The sequence below is a fragment of the Patella vulgata genome, chromosome 6, assembly GCF_932274485.2.
Source record: "Patella vulgata chromosome 6, xgPatVulg1.2, whole genome shotgun sequence".
NCBI lineage: Eukaryota > Metazoa > Mollusca > Gastropoda > Patellidae > Patella > Patella vulgata.
Genome location: NC_065884.2, coordinates 27,966,104 through 27,986,137, shown reverse-complemented (window position 1 = coordinate 27,986,137; position 20,034 = coordinate 27,966,104). Strand labels below are relative to the sequence as shown.

At 33.9% G+C, this 20,034-nt stretch overlaps 2 protein-coding genes across 4 annotated transcripts in view; one reads left to right on the top strand and one right to left on the bottom strand.

Annotated features, from left to right (window-relative positions):
- Positions 1 to 5,618: 5,618 nt before the first annotated feature.
- Positions 5,619 to 14,245, bottom strand: LOC126824326 (flap endonuclease GEN homolog 1). The gene is made up of 8 exons (XM_050553526.1): positions 14,072 to 14,245; positions 13,290 to 13,482; positions 10,096 to 10,185; positions 8,966 to 9,052; positions 7,693 to 7,877; positions 6,638 to 6,740; positions 5,883 to 5,966; positions 5,619 to 5,675 (listed from the first exon to the last, which is right to left on the bottom strand). The coding sequence occupies exons 1-8, from the start codon at positions 14,230 to 14,232 to the stop codon at positions 5,619 to 5,621; spliced, it is 960 nt and encodes a 319-aa protein (XP_050409483.1). The 5' UTR covers positions 14,233 to 14,245.
- Positions 14,246 to 17,637: 3,392 nt separating this feature from the next.
- The window catches only part of LOC126824710 (tyrosine-protein kinase BAZ1B), a 39,752-nt gene continuing 37,355 nt past the window's right edge, over positions 17,638 to 20,034 (top strand). For 2 of the 3 annotated variants that reach the window (XM_050554043.2, XM_050554041.2), the window contains exons 1-3: positions 17,638 to 17,818; positions 18,580 to 18,755; positions 19,841 to 19,946. In XM_050554043.2, coding sequence (XP_050410000.1) covers positions 17,706 to 17,818; positions 18,580 to 18,755; positions 19,841 to 19,946 — 395 coding nt within the window. In that variant the 5' untranslated portion in view covers positions 17,638 to 17,705. Of the gene's footprint in view, positions 17,819 to 18,579; positions 18,756 to 18,861; positions 18,954 to 19,840; positions 19,947 to 20,034 lie in introns of those variants that run through there. The other variant, XM_050554044.2, reaches the window with a different exon arrangement.

Sequence of the window (20,034 nt, the reverse complement as noted above, 5' to 3'; positions counted from 1 at the left end):
CAAAAAGAACGTGGAACAACATCTTGTCATTTGGAGACTAACATATTGTAGTTTTTATTTATATGGTTACTGTTCATGGTATACACAGCACATAATAACAAAACATTTTTACACTATTTCAATACTGTTCATTAATTACACACATGTAATACCAAATGTCTGAACTGCGTACTGGTATATTAATCTACGATTTCATTAATAACTACAATATAGTATGACATCTATATTTCTCAGTGATATTGTGGGAAGCAAAATCTTCCCAATGACATAATATTGCAATGGTAACAGTACTAGTTGCCATATCATAGTTTTTTCAATAATGAGTTGGTCCAACTTTTCAACACTGACTGGGCTAATGAAGACGAGCATATGCCATACGGTGCCATACAGTGAGGTAAATTTTGCCTGGACAGCGGCACTATGGCTTACTATTATAATGTTTCCGATTGTAACATGCATGCCAATTGAATGACCAGACAATGCCCTTGTAAGTTTAACGTATAAGTGAGACACCATTTATAGGATAATGACCTCATTGTTTATGTGATCAATATAATTGATTAACCTACAAGTATACTATACTCACATCAATAAACACCCCTGATTACTGTACTGTTTTGTGGGGTGTTATGTTTGACAATACTACTGATTTACAGGGCAACTAACAAAAATGTGTATTGAAATTATAGCATTTTGATTGTCAATATCGGTGTGCAACAAAAACAAAACAACCCAACCTAAGACACAATAACACAATATTATACGAACTCAGCGGTTTTGGAAAGAACAATCACAACCTACCCGGCACAAATCAGATTCGATAGTTCTCAGGACAACAAAAACAATCAAGATTTACTTAAATCTTGTAAAACTGATTTGGTTGATTTACTTTTTAAACGTAATTTTAATCTGTCTTTTAAACTTAATGGGACCGGGCTGAGAGAATTTGAGGTTATATTTGTAATATCATTTAATTTAGAGTTTAAGTTTCTTGGAAAATTTGGCTCACACATGAACACATCCTCAGTTTGGTCAAAATCTAATAACATTTTAACTTTGTCAACATCAATTGTTTCAGTAACTGGTATAATGGGTGACATTTGATCAATCAAATTCAAATTTTGCAAACCAGGTTTTGGAGAAACACCTGACAAAAATGCATGAACAGGTTCTAAAATTGAAGAATTCTGAGTTGGCATTTGGATCAAGTTCACAGATGGTTCAATGTCATTAACAGATTTCTGAATGGCTTCCTTTGAATTATCATCAACACTCACAGGTTTCAAAGTTGCACAACTAATTCCTTTATTGTTTGTTAATTTATTTATTGAGACATTTGGATCTGGTGGTTCAACAGTGGATACATGCAATAAACTGTTTAGTAACGACGTCTGAATATTAAAATTACCAAAAGTCATATCATAGGTCCTGTTGAAAACAATGGAATTGGGTGTCTTATTCAAAGAATAATCGGAAGTTAAAGGAGTTTTGTTACACCCTTGACTATTCTTTATTGCACTATAAATTGGTTTCATCGATAGTTGATCCTTCCCAAAATTGCAAAGATTTACATCGTCATTGGGTGAGCTATTTTTACTTAAATAAATATCACTTTTAGATGGTGTAGTTAAGTCACAGATGTTATTTTTGTTATTTAAAGAAAGACCCTTAAGAGAAGGTGACAACACAGTGTTGATCATGTCATCAATATCACAAACCTGTTTTAAATCTTCACTTTTAGAGATGTCACTAGCAGAAGATTGTGGCACATTTTTTTCTATACATAAATTATTCAATTTTCTATAATTATTTTCTGAAAAAGTGTTTGATGTGTCCAAACAAGAATCGTCTAAAAGGAGAATATTTTTCTTTATTGTACTCACACTTTTTTTCGACCGACCTTTTTTCTTTTTGGGCATTTTAGTATTTTGAGCAACAGATCGTGTTTCTGAAAGGTCACTGGCTGCATGAGGAAGGGTTATCGTTTGCACGACTATTGTTTCTGAGAATTCAAATGTTGAAGAATTAGTTTTAACTTTGTCATTGTCGTCATTGCTATTGGTCACAACAGATGATTCCAAAATATGCTTTGATGTTTTACTTTCATGAACTGATGTAATTGCATCCATGTTGTGTTTGTCCGTCATAGATAATGACGTTTTTATGATTGAAGCACAAGGTGTAACAGAAAATTGTTCCTCATTTGAATCTGCAATAAAATGGTTCCTTGTTTTAGTTTTATTTACCGATTCATTGATTTTCCTTTCTTCTATTTCTGTTGCCGATTGTGATCGTTCTAAAATTCTAGAAGTTCCTACTGACAAATGAGCATCTTGATCAAAATTTGACTTGACATCTTGTGATATTTTCACCAGTAAAGCTGAGGCAGGTGTTGATGTGTTTAACTCACACTTTATATTAGATCTAGATTTAGGAATAACTGAAAACTTTGATTCTGGAAAAGCTGACACAGATTTGGCTTTGTTTCTAGCTTGTCTTTGTTTTATACGAACAGATAATGGGATGAAAACATCTTCATCATCATCTAAGATAATATCCTTTTTAGAAGCTTTAGCTTCATTAACACAAACAATATCTGTCACGACAAGATTAGAACTGGTTATCTCTGATATTACATCCATTGTTGTAAATTTATTCTGTGTTTCTGAGACCATACTATGGATATCATTTGTTTTGGAACAAATTTGATCACTTTTAGTTGTAATAATTGTTTCTATTTCTTCATCTAACTTTATGGAATCCATTTCCGTTGCCATTTTGTCAAGATCAGTGTCTTTCTTTGACTTTTTCACAGACACTAAAGATAAAATTATAATATTATTATTATTATAAAGAATTATTCAGACCATGTTTAAGGTTGTAATGAATGAGGTTAAATTGACTTTCTTTTTTGACTCTTAATAACAAGATACAGAGTTTTGTTAGTGCTGCTATCCTCACCAATGGGAACTTATCTTTATTTAGTTTTATGGAAAGGATAATGACAAGCCTTCAAATAAGGCACATGTCACATGCATATTTCTTCTGGTGCCGGTCATCTTGTCCTGTATTAAATGACTAAAATAAATATTTCTAGATCTGTGATATAACTACATTACCACTGTCGAAGAGTTAAAGAAGCAGTAAATACACAATCATTGGGAACAATTTGTAGATGCGAATATATAGGTGATATAATATTTGGCTACTCATATCATATAGTGTTTGAGATCATTTCAAAAGAAAACATTAACATTACCTTTTTTCTTTGATTTTTGTTGATTTTGTTGTTGTATGAAGTGTGTAACAAGGTGAGGATAACAGTCAGTATATAATATTTGTTGTTCTATAGTAGTATAATAATTACTAGGTGTAGTAGTATCACATGCTGAAATATATACATATAATTATACAATTGAAAATCTATATAGTGGCAGCTAGCCGTCCAGGATTTCTCATAAAGCTACTAGTTTTAGGCTCAAGCGAGATTGTTTGTTCATTCCTGGGTGATATCGTGGACCAGGTGAGATTGTGAATCTGCTCCCTTTATATAGTTGTTGGGGACCCGAGTACAGTAGAGGTCTCAAGTGGACCTGAATAATTATCATCCCTCGTAGTCCCTGCTTCCGTGTGAACAGAAAGTCTGTTTATTTGCATACTCTAAACTTTCAACCTTATGACTACAAGGTTTAAAATAATTACACCTATGGGAACTATTTGGATACACAGGTTTTTATACATTTACTCATAAACAATGAGATAGGATTTAATGTTTAGCTTTTCTGAACCAACCGAGCTAAAGCAGATATATGTCCTACTGTTCTGCCATGACTGGGGTAATGAAGACGGGGATACGCCATACAATGTGCTATGCCTACTCTTATATCGAATTCCAAATGCCAAGGAATATTTTACGTGCATGCCAATGTATACACAGGACCTTGGTTTTTTGTCCCATCCAAACAGCTAGACAGCTGTCCTTGTCACGTCCTCCTGACAGCACTGTATGGTGTATGCCCGTCTTCATTAGCCCAATTCGGAGCAGAACAATAGGATGTTAAACCCCATTTTATTTCATTTCATTTCTATCTACAGATTGAGTTTATAAATTCTATTTTACCTTCTTTAATCCATTCTACCTGATAACAAGGTACACCATGTCTCACTCTACTTTTAACAATTCTGAAATAAGAAATAAAATAATACATCTCTGGTCATGCAGTAAATTTTTTGATCACACTCTTATGAAGGCCATGGATACCACATTATTCTACTTCGTTATTTGAACTTTGGTTAGATTTGATTGTGTTTGATTTCTATTGGAAGCAATGCTGGCTCAGTGGTTATGTTGCTGGCTGACTAAACAGGAGGCCACAGGCTTGTTTCCTGTGTTCCCTTTGTCAATGGTGCAGGACAGAGGGCCAAGCAACAAACACCATCTAGTCATGCAGATGGGACAAAAAAAGGCCTGTGTGTCTGTACAAGAACATGTGACAGTTGTCAGTCGATGAAAAGTAGGCAAAAACACTGCTATCCAGGCAAGATTTTCCTTATGAATGGTGTATAGACCTACCTATCCTCATTAGTCCAGTTGGTACAATAGAGTAAGATTTTGATTATTATTGGGTCTCACTCCGTTCCAATCTTGCCAGTTACCATTAAATTGTGTTAATTAAAATTCACATATTTTGCTGTATGTGCACAGATTTATAATAATTTCAAACTTCTTGATGTTTCCATTTCTTCAGTCACAGAAAATTATCTTTGAAAGCCTCAAACAAAGTCTGGATAAGTTTAACTGGGTCTGCACCAGCCTGATTACCGGTAAAACAAAGATACCATTTCATTTTGATTTTTATCGTTCAAATTTAGTTTTGTTTGTCTTCACTACAGTGAGCGTTTCGATAAACAGTATTCTGTTTAGTCAATTAAATAATCTGTTTAATTGTGATTTACACAAACTGTGCAATGAATTAAAATAAAAGTTAAATATAAATAATTTTCATCATGAAGTCAAAGTTCTAGCTGAACCCATAGTATAGTGTGGAGGCCATTGAAAGTATAAAATAATAAAACAAAATTTAGACCTGTAATATAATCAGATTGATAAAGAACAAGGAATATTGATATTCTATTAAATACAATGTTATTGAACTCATGAAAAATTTAAACTCAACAATTCAAATCAAAGTACCTGTGGGGTTGTATATGTTTTGTGGATGGTCCATGTTGTTTTCTATCCAACATACTCCATAATGTAACTAACGGTAATACTTTCTCTAATGTATATTCTATCGGCCAATCTAGTTTACTCAAAGCAAACGTCTACAAAAATAAGATATGAAACACTATTGAAAGTTTCATGAGGTAACAATCTGGTAACACAGTTGTACTAAAGATGCAAGACTTTGTGTAGACTCAAGAACCACTTTGGTGCACAATTCAAGCTTCATTTGTCTGCAGATTGGTCTCTACCATACTAGAGAAACTCCTCAGGACTACTGGATCATCTCCTCCATTTATCACAAGGGTTGTCCCACTATTTTGGCTTAATTTTCAAGAATGCTAGATCTGCAATCTTTTTATAATATTACTTCATTATGTTAGTTTTGCTATTGTCATTCCTCGATCACCACGCCATTATTAACAACTTGAAAAATAAATCTAGTTGATTGCTAAAACAATGGATTTATTGAAATATTAATGAAGAGGAGATTATTAGTCTCCAGAAAAAAAGGAGCTCTACTGTAAATATGCCTGTGCTCACATAAATAAACATTAATGGATCTCAATTAATTTTTCAAAAGTAATATAGATGATACAGTAATGTGGGCAATCACTAGCACTAAATATTATTTTAGTTTTTAGTTACAGTAACTTACCTGTGCTGTTGATATGTTCGCTTTCTTCCACTGAAAAGGTTTACTTGGTAGTTTTTCTTTTACCAAAAGAAATTCATCTATTACCTAAAAAAGGATTTATTTCACAAAATATTTTTATATCCGCATACATAATTTTCATAATGTGCAGATTAAATACTAAATTGATATGTCACCATATAAACCATTCTTTAAAAATCTCAACTGTGAAATAGAGGACAATTAATACATCAGGGTACATGTATATTATACTTCTTCAACCAAAGGCAAGATGTCGATAAGAGTACATTAAGTAATGATGTACGATTTACATTTTTTGCTAAAATAGCACATTTCTCACGGCTTAATCCATGCTAAGATATTCTCAGATCGATTATTTAACAATTTATTAAGAAAACAAAATTAAAATACCAATGTTTGATAATCTCCTGGCTTGGATTCAAACAGATTTAAAACAGATCCAATCAGAGATCTGTTTTTTCTCTTTGTTTATAGAACATTGTTGCTAACAAATTACTATATAAAGCATCAGTTGGCAATCAACAAGTAAATGATAATCAGGGCTAGCTAAGTCAAGCAAGTCAGCGAGTTTGGGAGTGCTATGGAAGTGATCTTTACAGAATAGCCTCAATTTATTATAAATGACAACTGAATTATAAAGTGTGTGGTCTTTGATGAAAGGAAACTGTGGGTACCTATGATTCCTTGGTTACATTTTTAGAATTAATTGAGTGTTAGATATATTAAGTTGAATATACCTGCTGTTGAGGAAAATCTGATACTTTCATAGCTTTATCTCTTATATTAACTTCTATTTTATCAATACACTGTGATAAACTCATATTTCTCCATTCATGAAACCTACAAACATGGTAAATAAACTATAATATATACTTTTATGAAAGAAAAAATACTTAATTTATTTGGGCGACCTTTCGAAGATTATTCTATCAACATTTTCAAGCAAGTACAGTAAGAAACCTGTTAGAAACATAATAAGACAAGCAAGTCTTACTTCATCTATTATAGTAAATCTTCTTCAAACTGAGCTCTTAATGTCATATAGCATGAACCCAAAATCATTACATATAGCACTTGTACTTAAACAATCTTTAGTTGAATCAACATATCCAGATTCAACTTCTTGGTGTTTACAACTGTTTTCAAAATACCCTGTAAATTTCAGCTGAAAATTGCTCCCCATAATGGCCATATTTTATTTTATATCATTGACAAATGGTGAGAAGTCACAGTGAAATTATGCAACTCTGCTACTTACTGACCTGGAAATAATGATCTTAGGTGTACCTGACAAAATGTTGGGGCACTGCAGAGGTTGTTCTAGACATTTTTAACTTTGTGCTGGAAATGTTTTGAAAATTTCAACAAAAACACAGAAATTAGACAAGGTTGTGACTGGCCAAATGACAGGTACCAGAGAGGTTGTGTCTGACAAAGTCTGTATTTGTAAGCTACCTGACATTGTCTGTGACAGACAGTATACTTCCAAGCTTAGAGTGAAGTCCTGGCTATATAGACTCTAAACCTTGTACACTAAGTACAAGTACCTCAGCCTTATGAATGGATAGAATGACTCTCCTTATGATAACTCTCCTTATTTACCAAAGTCCCTACCTAGTCCAAACTGGGGGAACTTTGTTAGGAGAGCCAATTTTGACTTTTGCAAATTAAGCAGAGCTCTTTTCAGCTTAACAGCTAAATACAGAAAAAAATGACTGGTAAACCATCTCTGGTTTTTGATCTAAACTCTCACTCGGACTGACAATAAATTTTGGGGGGTTAATGTTTATACCTATGTATTATATCTATACCAGATAAAGACTTCAATAGTTTAACAGCATTAGCTACTCCTACACCACACACACCACCAGGTAAATAATCACATCCTAATAATAACGATAATCCTACTAGACTCTGTCTAGTTATACATAGTTTTCTCTCTATATCCACCATTTTAAAACTCTCTACATGTGGATCCTGGCAAAATATTATATGGCAATTATTATAAATAATCAAATAATTCAGTTACTGAAATCAGTCTTCACTATTGATCAAAAATGGTATACATAACCATATACTGTAGTGACAAATATTAAGCACCATACAGGTTCTTACTTTCTAAAACACTTCTTATGTATTTGGCAAGTTTTACCCAACTGCCCAAATTAACAGATTGTAATATGCATTCTGCTTACAAAAAATGATTAATGTATCTTGACAGAATTTGGCAAGTCATTACAAAATTACATCAAAAATAATATAAGCTTATAAGGCAAGAGTAATGATCTGTCAATCCTTGATATGGTAATAGCGTGAAATACTATTTATCTGCATATTTGAGTTTATTTAATATCTTGTTACCACTTCTCATAGATCAAACTAATATACCGTATGGTCATTTTATTTACCTCGGCCCTGTTTCTCCAAATCTTAACTAAAGATAAAATCCAATTTTACTAGAGATACTTCAATTTTGATTGGCTAAGCACTAAAATCAATCTAATATTATCCAATCAAATTACTAAAATTTGGATTTTATCTTAGTTATTCTCTGAAACAGGCCCCAGTACTAGCGATGAGAGAGAAGGGAATTTTGCCCACTTGCAGTTCTTTGAAATGTCATGGTCAGGAGATTTGATAAATGCAATGTCAATGTGACCTTGTATATCAGGGAGCTGTGACAGTTGAGCAGTAGGGTAGGGGGCTTTCAAGTAGAATGTCCCAGGATTTTCAAGCCCGTTTTTCACTTTGTCACATGTAGGTCCTGTGGGGCTGTCATGAAATGTGTGCCTAGTTATTCTGAAGAGACAAAAATAATAAGGTACATATTGGCATACATATAAAAGAACCCTTGACATTTCGAATGTGAAGAGGAGTGGACAGAAACCCCACTGTCTACACAATATTATGCCCTACACATATAACCATCAAAATAAAATAACCATAGGTTAGTCTCGAAATGACCACAACATTGTGTTCACAAGACTTTAAACCCTATTCCATTCCATTCAGTAGACTCCCAAGCTTTCCTCAATTCACCCTGGATTTACTAAAATATATGTTACCTTTGTGTTCATGGTAAAGTTTCTGTAGACAGTTTGTGCACCATAAAGAAAGGCATCTCCATCATCCGTTATACATGCATCAACTAACTGTAGTAATATATATAAATGAATGTTGAATAAATATGCACTTACCTTTCAGGGTTTGTGCTAAAATATCTACTTGACTAAAATCAACAAGATGTTTAGCAAGATACAGTGACAGACAATTTCTGTGTTTTGTTGTTAGCGTTGACAAGGTTCAATAAAGTGAAACAAGGGTGATAACTCCAGAGGAAATTAAAGGAAATTAAATAGGATTCTTCATCTTACTGATGTACACAACATATATCAATTTCAAAAGAATCAGATGATAAATGTAGTCTGTAGAGTGTTAACAAGAAATTGAGGAAGACCGGCAATATACAACCACATTTCCATGTGGGCATATGAAGAGATAAGAGTTTAATCTCGCTATTGAAGTTTTTTTCCTGGCTTCTAATGTTATATAATTTTAGACATTTATTTACATGAAAAGCCCATAATCAACTTTCTAGATCATTGAATGATCGAGATAATAACCTTTAAATGGATAATCAAGACTTTCCTTAATAGTGTAGCAATGGTACTTGACAAATGAGACTATTTAGGCTAAATCTTGTCAAAATTTTAAACATAACTTTAAATATTCATAACTTTGCTCAGAATAAAGTAATTTGACTGAAAATTTCAAAATATTCAAGTTTCATTATTTATTTTTGAACTATTATTGCATTTGAACTATTTATCTTTCATAATGCTGCTTAAATAAATGCTGTTAAAAAATAAACAAAAATTAAAAAATTTTTAACAGTGATCGAGAAATTAAATACTTGTATATTGGACACTCATTATCAGAATTAATCAGTCAGCTTTAAACTGGACACAAGTAAAAATTAGATGATTTGGGGTGAAATTAATTGATTTTTACGACTTTTTAAACCAAGATTTGATATTAAACGAATGTGAAAGAAATTAGTGCTGGATACAAAGATTAAATGATACCCGGTTTATAGTGATAGCAGCTGCATGAACTGTTGGGGTCTACCAGGATGTCTTGACAGGCCCTTGTTAAACTGAAAAAGAATTCATTAAGGAAAGTTAAAGCAACCTACCCCTGCAGCATTTAATGTAGCACACATTGCTTCAGCTTCTCCATTACCAGTTATATGTGGTATACCTAGTAGATCTAACAGCTGACAACACTACAATAAACCATAGCTATTATTACTGTACACAGCCTTAATTAACCATTAAGCAAAATAAGCACAGGCTTATTAGGGCCTTAAAGAAAGAGGGCCTCACAGATTTAGAAACGTCTATGCATTCTCAATCCAATATGACATTTTTTTATGCTACGTAATACTGATGCTGTAGCGGCTACTGTATATAAATCTTAAAGTAAGTTTTGTTTTCATTATGAATTACAATGTTACCATAATCTTTTCAGTGCTTATAGGGCCTCCAAAGCTCTGGTCCTGACTGTATATACAGCACTAAATCCCACTAAAATAACTTACTGAACATAAATTCATCATGCACTGTAAAAAAAAGCATCTTTTCTAGTAATGTTTCTCAAGGAAAGAACTAAATACCATGCATTTATAAACATGCATTTCAAGATTCATCAAAATCGGATCAAAATTGGGAGCTCTAGAGGGTCCACAACCTTGATATACCAGATGTTTACACTATTGAGTAGACGGGCGGCCATTTTGTCTGGCAGTTTTGGTCCGATTTTCACGAACTTCGAAATTGACCATCATTATGGTGTAACGGTGATATATTCACATGTTTTTTTAAATCAGATAATAATTGTGACCTCTAGAGGGACCACAACTAAAAACGTGATTTTTCGTACAGTCAGGGGCCATAATTCAGGAAGTTACGATCCGATATGTGCAAATATCGACAGCAACCAAGATCATTTGGTTACAAACATGTTTTTCAAGTTTCATCAAAATCTGATCAAAATTCTGAGCTCTCGAGGGTCCACAACCTAGATATACCATATTTTTACACTGTTTGTGTTCAAGGGGCGGCCATTTTGTCCGGCAGTTTTGGTCTGATTTTCACGAAATTTGATCTCAACCGTCATTTAGGTGAAACAGTGATATTATTCAAAAGGTTTTTTTAAAATAGGAATAAAATTGTGACCTCCATAGGGTCCACAAGCTAAAAAAACGTGATTTTTCGTACAATCAGGGGCCATAATTCAGGTCCGATATGCGCAAATATTGTAAGGAACCAAGATTTTTGGGTTATAAACTTACAATTTTACAAAATCGGGTAAAAATTGTGACCTCTATAGGGTCCACAAGCTAAAAATGCGATTTTTCGTACAATCAGGGGCCATAATCCATGAAGTTACAGTCCGATACATGCCAATATCGAAAGGGACCGAGATCTTAGGGAGATAAACCTATATTTCAAGTTTCGTTGAAATCGGATAAAAATGGTGACCTGTAGAGTGTCCAAAAATAATTGTGGTCGGACGGACGTTTAGATGGACAGCGGCGACGACAATCTACGTCCACATGAAAATGTGGGCGTATAAAAATTGTGACTTCTAGAAGATCCATAATGTTGGTATTACATATAAACTATATGCGTACAAGGAGCTGCTATTTTATCCGGCATTTTCGGTTGGGTTTTAATTTTAACGAAATTTGAACTCAACCTTCACTGAGGTGTAACGGTGATATATTAAACATACTTGTGATATAAACATACATTTCAAGTTTCATCAAAATTGAATAAAAATTGTGAATTCAAGAGGGTCCACAACCTTGGTATTACATACTTTTAGACTATTTGCGTACAAGGAGCGGCCATTTTGTCCAGCAGTTTCGGTCAGATTTTTATGAAATTCAAACTCAACCTACAACCTAGGGAGAGGGGATCAATATAGGCTATGCCTGTTCCTTAATCCCTATTCAGATACAAATCTGAATAAAAACTATAAAACTAACGAAACCTACATTGAGTTTTAACAGTGATATATTTAAACGTTTTTTAAAATTGAATCCAAAAACGTGATTTTTCGAACAATCAGGGGCAAAATTCAGGAAGTTTCGTTCCAATATGCGTGATTATCAAAAGGAACTGAGAACTTTGTGATATAAACACAAATTTAAACGTTTTTTAAAATTGAATCCAAAAACGTGATTTTTCGAACAATCAGGGGCAAAATTCAGGAAGTTTCGTTCCAATATGCGTGATTATCAAAAGGAACTGAGAACTTTGTGATATAAACACAAATTTAAAGTTTCATCAAAATCAGATCAAAATTGTGCTAGAGGGTGCACAACCTTGATATACCATATTTACGTTTAAGGAGCGGCCATTTTGTCTGTCAGATCTGTCAGATTTTCACGAAATATGAACTCAACCCTCAATTTGGTGTAACGGTGATATATTTAAAAGTTTTTTTTCAATCGGATAAAAATTGTGACCTTTTGAGGGACCACAAGCCAAAAATACCCGAATATCGAAAGAAACCGAGATCTTTGTGTTATAAACATACATTTCAAGTTTCATCAAAATTGGATTAAAATTATGACCTCTAGAGTGTCCACAAGCTAAAAACATTGTTTTTTGTACAATCAGGGACCATAATCCATGAAGTTACAATCCGATTCATGCCAATTTAGAAATGAACCAAGATCTTTTGGAGATACACCTATATTTCAAGTTTCAGTAAAAATAGATAAAAATTGTGACCAGTAGAGTGTCCACAAACAAAATGTGAACGTACAGACAGATAGGTGCGACGACAATATACATCCACATGAAAATGTAGGCATATAAAAATATAATAAGAAACCATGAAAATTATAAATCTGTGATGAACTTCAAACTTATGGACACAGTAGGAGACTGGGCCGAATTAATAAAATTATGGGGTTTAAAGCCTTTCTTTTCTGCTCAAACCATGCTAATGAAGATGGACATACGTCATGCAGTGTGCTTTGAGGTAAATTTTGCTTGGACAGTAACTGAATTCCAACTGTCAAAGGTTCTTTTATGTGCTTGCTATGGTGTACATGGGACCTCGTTCTTTTGTCCCATCCAAATGACTAGATGCAATTCCTTGCAAGACTATCCGTCCTGCAACACTGACAAGAGAGAAACCATGCTTGATAATCCTGAGGAATTTTCTAGTACAATTACACCTGCTTCAAAACCAACACCTGCATCTAAACCAGGACCCCCAGGTTAACAGGCCAGTGCCTTACTCACTGAGCCACTGCGGCACCCAAATACTGCACTGTGAATTTACAACATGTATATAGATACATACACTAACCTCTTTCAAACATGAAGTAAACTGTGATCTCTTTCTTTTACCGCCTTTAAATGTAGCGCCTGGTTTTACTAAACCCCTAGCTTGTTGTCTTTTCCACATTTCTTCCCATTTTAATTCTGGTGCCTCTCCTTCTACAACAAATACCAGCTTTACACCCAACTGTGTCAGGTAGGAAACACGGAAAAATAAATTTCTGAAAAATATAATCATAAATAATTTACATTCAAGATTCACCATACAGAATTTTGTATATTTTATTCTGTCCATTTCAATTCTATTTAAACTATATTAACACAATTCTTGAAAAGAGTGGAAGCCTTTAGATGGGTACTTCATTGGACAGGTTACATCCATCGAATATTGATGGCTGGACAAACATTACAAATTAAACTTTGCTTTATATCAAGTACATTAACGTGCAGGGGGTGGGGGATGGTTAGCGCGATGGGCGTTGTATCATAAGATCTGTTATTGAGTCAACTGGAGTGGTTCGATTCCTCAATTGTTAGTTACACGTTGTAGGGTCGCTGTCCAACTTTGTGAATTTTCTTCGGGTCCTCCGGTTCTTCCCACTGCTAAAGACCTGTACGTGCAAACGAATTATTGAAATAAAATTGAACCGTATATTAGTCCCGAAATGACCTAGTTTGTGTCAAGTGGATGTTAAACCCCATTTCTCTCTCTCACATCAGTGTGCGGGACAGGATATGCTTTAGGGGTGCTGTAAAATTTTTGCACAATTATGGCAAATCCTGTTATAAATGAAGTTGTAACTTTATTACCTGAGATGAGGTTTAACAACCACACCTTGCATCTGTCTCACAGATTGATTTTCACAAACCCAAATTGATAAATCTACAGCTAACGTCTGTCCTTTAAGTTCAGATAATAATGTATGTTGCTTTACTGGTGCTAATATCGTCCATAAATTAGTCACGCCCATGATACATCACTAGTTAATTTTTTAATCTGCAATAAAAATAATCAAACTTGTTATTTAGGACAGCAATCTGACTTCATTCAAATTTTATGTTTAAAGACAAATAGTTTACTAAACCCATTTCGTTCTTTAACTGTCAGTATTTAAAAATTAAATTAAAATTAGTAAGCAAGCCGTCTTGGCCACTTAATCTTTCAAAACCTTGAAATAATAATGTTAGTACTTCCGAAATTTGTGCTGTACATGTATTAAAAATGAGAATGAAAAAAGACAAATCTATGTTGAACAAACCAACAGACACCAAAGGGCTTCTGCCTCAGCAGCCTGACATTAAAGTGATAATTGCATTTTTTCTATATCTAATTAATATAATCATTTCTAAATCTATTACTTAATAGGTTGTTAAATCACTACTATGCAATCATAGGAATCATTCTAACACTTATATTTTCTAACATTCTAATCACCGACGGTATTTGGAAATTGTATCATTTCTTTTCCATGGAAAACTAAGTCTACACAATGAAAGTGGGAGTTAAAATTGTCTTGATTTTCAAAGTCTGTGGTTAAACAAATAAGGATAATGTTGCTTGGGTGAGCGAGACTTTTCAAACCTGCACATGTATGTGATAACACTGTAAAAAGCAACGTTGGATTTTAAAAAGAAAATGATATATTTGCCAATTTCTCAACTGATACAAGTCAATTAAAGGATTTAGGACTGTGTGTATAGATGTCTGAATTTGTGTCTGACAATGTCTGTGACAGGTCCTTTTTTTCCAAGCTTTCCGCTAACTAATCTAAATTTAAACACAGATCAACCCTTTAATCTTGTTTAGAAATTACATAGTTCAGAATTAAATGTGAAATTTTTTTCAATTTACACTGATTTTTTGGGAAAATTTATGGTTGTAGTTATTTGATACCAAAACTGAACAATTCTTCAATTTTAAGAGAAGAGCCTATATTTGTCGAATGGCTGGGGCTATTTGCCACATGTGGTAAAACAATCCGGAGACTATTTGCCACATGTGGCAAGTCTCCGTACCGCAATTATCAACCGATTTCAATGAAACTTACAGATAACGATAACATTAATAATATCTCAGAGTAGGCAAAATTTCGACCACTTCCGGTTAGCGGTTTCCGAGATATCAGGTTACCACACATTTCATGTGGCACGGCTACAGACCACAGTTATCAACCGATTTCCATGAAACTTACAGAATATGATAACATTAATAATATCTCAGAGTAGCCAAAATTTCGACCACTTCCGGTTAGCGGTTTCCGAGATATCAGGTTACCAAACATTTCATGTGGCACGGCTACAAAACACAGTTATCAACCGATTTCAATGAAACTTGCAGAGTATAATTACTTTAATAATATCTCAGAGTAGCCAAAATATCGACGACTTCCAGTTAGCGGTTTCCGAGATATCAGGTTACCACACATTTCATGTGGCACGGCTACAGACCACAATTATCAACCGATTTCAATGAAACTTGCAGATTATAATTACTTTAATCATATCTCAGAGTAGCCAAAATCATATCTCCGATTAGCGGATTCCGAGATATCAGGTTACCACACATTTCATGTGGCACGGCTACAGACCACAATTATCAACCGATTTCCACGAAACTTGCAGATTATAATTACCTTAATAATATCTCAGAGTAGGCAAAATTTCGACCACTTCCGGTTAGCGGTTTCGGAGATGTCAGGTCACCACACATTTCATGTGTCACGGCTACAGACCACAATTATCAACCGATTGCCATGAAACTTACAGAATATGATAACATTAATAATATCTCAGAGTAGCCAAAATTTCGGCCACTTCTGGTTAGCGGTTTCCGAGATATCAGGTTACCACACATTTCATGTGGCACGGCTGCAGACCACAATTATCAACCGATTTCCATGAAACTTGCAGATTATAATGAAATTAATAATATCTCAGAGTAGCCAAAATTTGGGCCACTTCCGGTTAGCAGTTTCCGAGATATCAGGTTACCACACATTTCATGTGGCACGGCTACAGACCACAATTATCAACCGATTTCAATGAAACTTGCAGATTATAATTACTGTGTTTTGTAGCCGTGCCACATGAAATGTTTGGTAACCTGATATCTCGGAAACCGCTAACCGGAAGTGGTCGAAATTTTGGCTACTCTGAGATATTATTAATGTTATCATATTCTGTAAGTTTCATGGAAATCGGTTGATAACTGTGGTCTGTAGCCGTGCCACATGAAATGTGTGGTAACCTGATATCTCGGAAACCGCTAACCGGAATTGGTAGAAATTTTGTCTACTCTGAGATATTATTAAAGTTATTATAATCTGCAAGTTTCATTAAAATCGGTTGATAATTGTGGTCTGAGATATTATTAATGCTATCATATTCTGTAAGTTTCATGGATATCGGTTCATAATTGTGGTCTGTAGCCGTGCCACATGAAATGTGTGGTAACCCCCATATCTCGGAAACCGCCAACCGGAAGTGGCCGAAAGTTTTCCTACTCAGAGATGTTATCAATGTTATCATAATCTGTAAGTTTCATTAAAATCGGGTAACAATTGTGGTCTGTAGTCGTAAGGCTATTTTGAAATTCTTACTTACCACATGTGGCAAATAGCCACTGCCTTTGTCGAATAGGACAAACTCTCACATTTCATTAGTTTGTCTACTAAGTTCTATGTAGTAAATAACTAGTATGTATGTAGGCTACTGTACTGCCTTAAAATAATGTATTTTGATAGACAGTCTAAAATAGTACTTTAATTTTAATATGCGTGTCCAGCTAGTGAAGGTAAAGGCTGGCTTAAAATGCCCCTGCCCTCCTGGGTTAGCCTAATAATTATGGGGCATATGACAAGTCAGTGGGCATTATAAATTACTACCCAACTTCATCTGATATGAAAGCTTGGTCAAGTTGGAAGCAGAAGCTAGTACTTGACATGTTTTGAAGCTTACTTCTTAATTTGTCTTATGATTTGAGTCTGAATCCTGCGTGCTTCCCCTTCTGATTTTAATATACTGATATTGTATAGTTCGCTAATAAATAATTTCGATACACTAGAACATTGCTTATGTCGCAAGACTGTATAGTAAATATACTGAATAATTGTATTTTATTAATAAAAGAAACCAAACAATAACCGTCAAACACCTGCCCATTTTCATCGAATTTGCCGCCATATTTCAAGGTCGTTGGGTTAAGTTAATTATAAATAATTATTTTTTATAATCAAGATGATAAAAAATCACATTTTCGCTGTACTGTGTGCTAATGGATAACAAAATTTTAAAAAATTCATCGTATTCGTAGATTTAAGAGAGGGGAATCCCTTCAGTCACGTGACTTTATTTTCTTTTTTTATCGGGAAATATCCCACGGATGTTCGCGCCAGATTTTAAACACCCGATATTAATTGTGTTATTTTAATGGATTTGGGTCATAATGCCACTTTTAGGCAAGAAGATTTTTGCCCCATCGAAGCCATTGGCAGATATTCAACCGAATGAGGCAGTGTACACGATCCCATACACAGGAGAAAAGTTCCGACAGAAGTCGTATCCTTTTATGCAAGCGATCGCTAAAAATTCAATATGGCGGCCCGCATGAAATCTATTGTCAAATTCACTATTTTGGCGATATCTTGGTAAATAATGGTCAGATTTAGGTGTAATTTTCCAGGACGTAGGAGAGTTTGGGTCTATAATTTCAGGTAAATATAGAGAGGTTTCCATAACAGTTTCCACTTATGATTTTAATTTTTAAAAGTTGACGAAAATGCACACGTTTACATTGTTTACATTACTATGACGACAACATTTTTCGATATAAGTAAAATTTGGTTATTTAGCTACTAACTGACACGTATAACATGTCAGTTATATCAAAATAATACGTTACAAAACGGTGTAATTGACGAAGGGTGGTTGCGTCGGCCATGTTGATTTGTCTGTTTCTCGTGAGCTTTGTCGTCTGCTAAAATTGTCGGTAATTTCTCGCAACGGGAATATCTTTCACAATTACTGACATTGCATGTATTCTATTTTATGGTTTAAAATAAGTTTCTACAAATAATGATAACATTATGTTCATAACACCTTGATTTTCTTAGTTGAAAATGGCAACTTATGTTTGTTAGGAGACATTTTGCATCAGTTTGACAGACCTGTGAGAAATGTGCCGATGTGCCGTTTTTATGACCCATTTTATAAAAATCCGAACAATTTAAGAGCTTAATTTTGGCACTTTATGGAAAATTTTATCATAATAAATTGACATTTTACACGATTTCTATATACATTTCCTTAATAATTGAAAGTGAATACGACCAAAGATGTATGATGTACAAAGAAAGAATATGGACTTGTCAATGCACGGGCCACGTGAATCTGTCATATGAAGAGGCATGGAATTCTGAAAAAGCAGTCCATAAAACAATCAAAGATCAATTTTCTGATTGCTTCAAGAAACCAACTTTAGAAATTGTTCATCATGGTAATGATTATTTTCCTAATTAATGTCAAAATTCATCAGTAAACATTCCATTCACATGTTACTATTTTTAGCCAGTAGGTGGCGCTGTTTGTAAACAATGCTTGATGGTAAATTACTTGCTGTGTAATACCCGGTAACCAGTATTTTTTTGCAGATGAATGAATATTATTACTGCAAATATTTCTCGTTGGAACTTGGGTAACATTGATACAAATATAAGATGACAAATTTTTCCCTCATTAGATATTTTTTTGATAGGTAGATTAAATTGTCAACATCCCAATTTGCAGTGTTACTGTTGATCAATATGCAGGCAGGTAATCCTATAAACAAGTAGCCTACATAAACATGAGGTTTAGGAATTCAGGCTTATATTGTAGGCCTATCTAAAAGCTGTGGTTATGGTGGATGCTTTTCAATGAAATTAAAAATTAGATGCAATTCAATATCAATGAGCTTGTGTATACAGTTCTTGGTTCTAACAAAAATTCAGATTTGTTTGCTTTTTAAAATGTAGTTTTCAGTTCCTTAATTTTCCAATAAGATTCAAACCTACTGCTATAGTGAAATTTTTATGGAAATAAGCATTGTATATTTATCCCCTGCAGCTGAAACTGGAGGGGATTATAATAGGTTTTCTCCAGTCTGTAATTTTTGTTTTTTGGAATTTTTTAAAAGTAAACTTTCAGAGATTTGATTGAAATTAGATAGACTGTAGGTCTATATTGCAGAGTTAGAGATCAAGTTTGCATTTTGTGGGATTTTAATGAATTATAGCCCTTAGAATTACAATCAATAAAAATTCTGTTTTCTATAATTATTTTGGTTAAACTTTGAGATATTTGATTGAAGGTTGATACACTGCTGTATGAAATAGATCTAATTCACATTGTTTGTGATTCTGTTAATTTATTACTGAATTATGGCTCTTTGTTCACCAAAAAACAATTTATTCCACCTTACACGTACGTGTTTGGATTATACATTCACAGTATTGCATTCACAGTATCAGTCTCTTATGGAGTCTCTTGTAAAATTTATAGGGGACAGCAATAATATCAGAATGCTTATTTTTTTTTTTTCAGCGACGGTATCGTTAGATAATTTAGTGGATCAGGCATGGTTAAAACTACAACAAGTTTTATGTATTGGTGAACATGTAACTTTAAAAGTGAAATCAGCAGCGAAGACGTAAGTAAAAGTACCCACCTGTATCAGTATACACTATACAACTTGTCACCACTGAATATACATTGCTGTTCTGTATCCATATATAGGC

Coding starts and splice junctions, on each gene's coding strand:
- LOC126824326 (XM_050553526.1), bottom strand. CDS start 14,232: ATGGGCGTGACTAATTTATGGACGATATTAGCACCAGTAAAGCAACAT. Junction 10,186..13,289: donor TTACTTCATGTTTGAAAGAG/GTTAGTGTATGT, acceptor GGTTTATTGTAG/TGTTGTCAGCTGTTAGATCT. Junction 5,676..5,882: donor CGAACATATCAACAGCACAG/GTAAGTTACTGT, acceptor CCATTGTTTTAG/CAATCAACTAGATTTATTTT.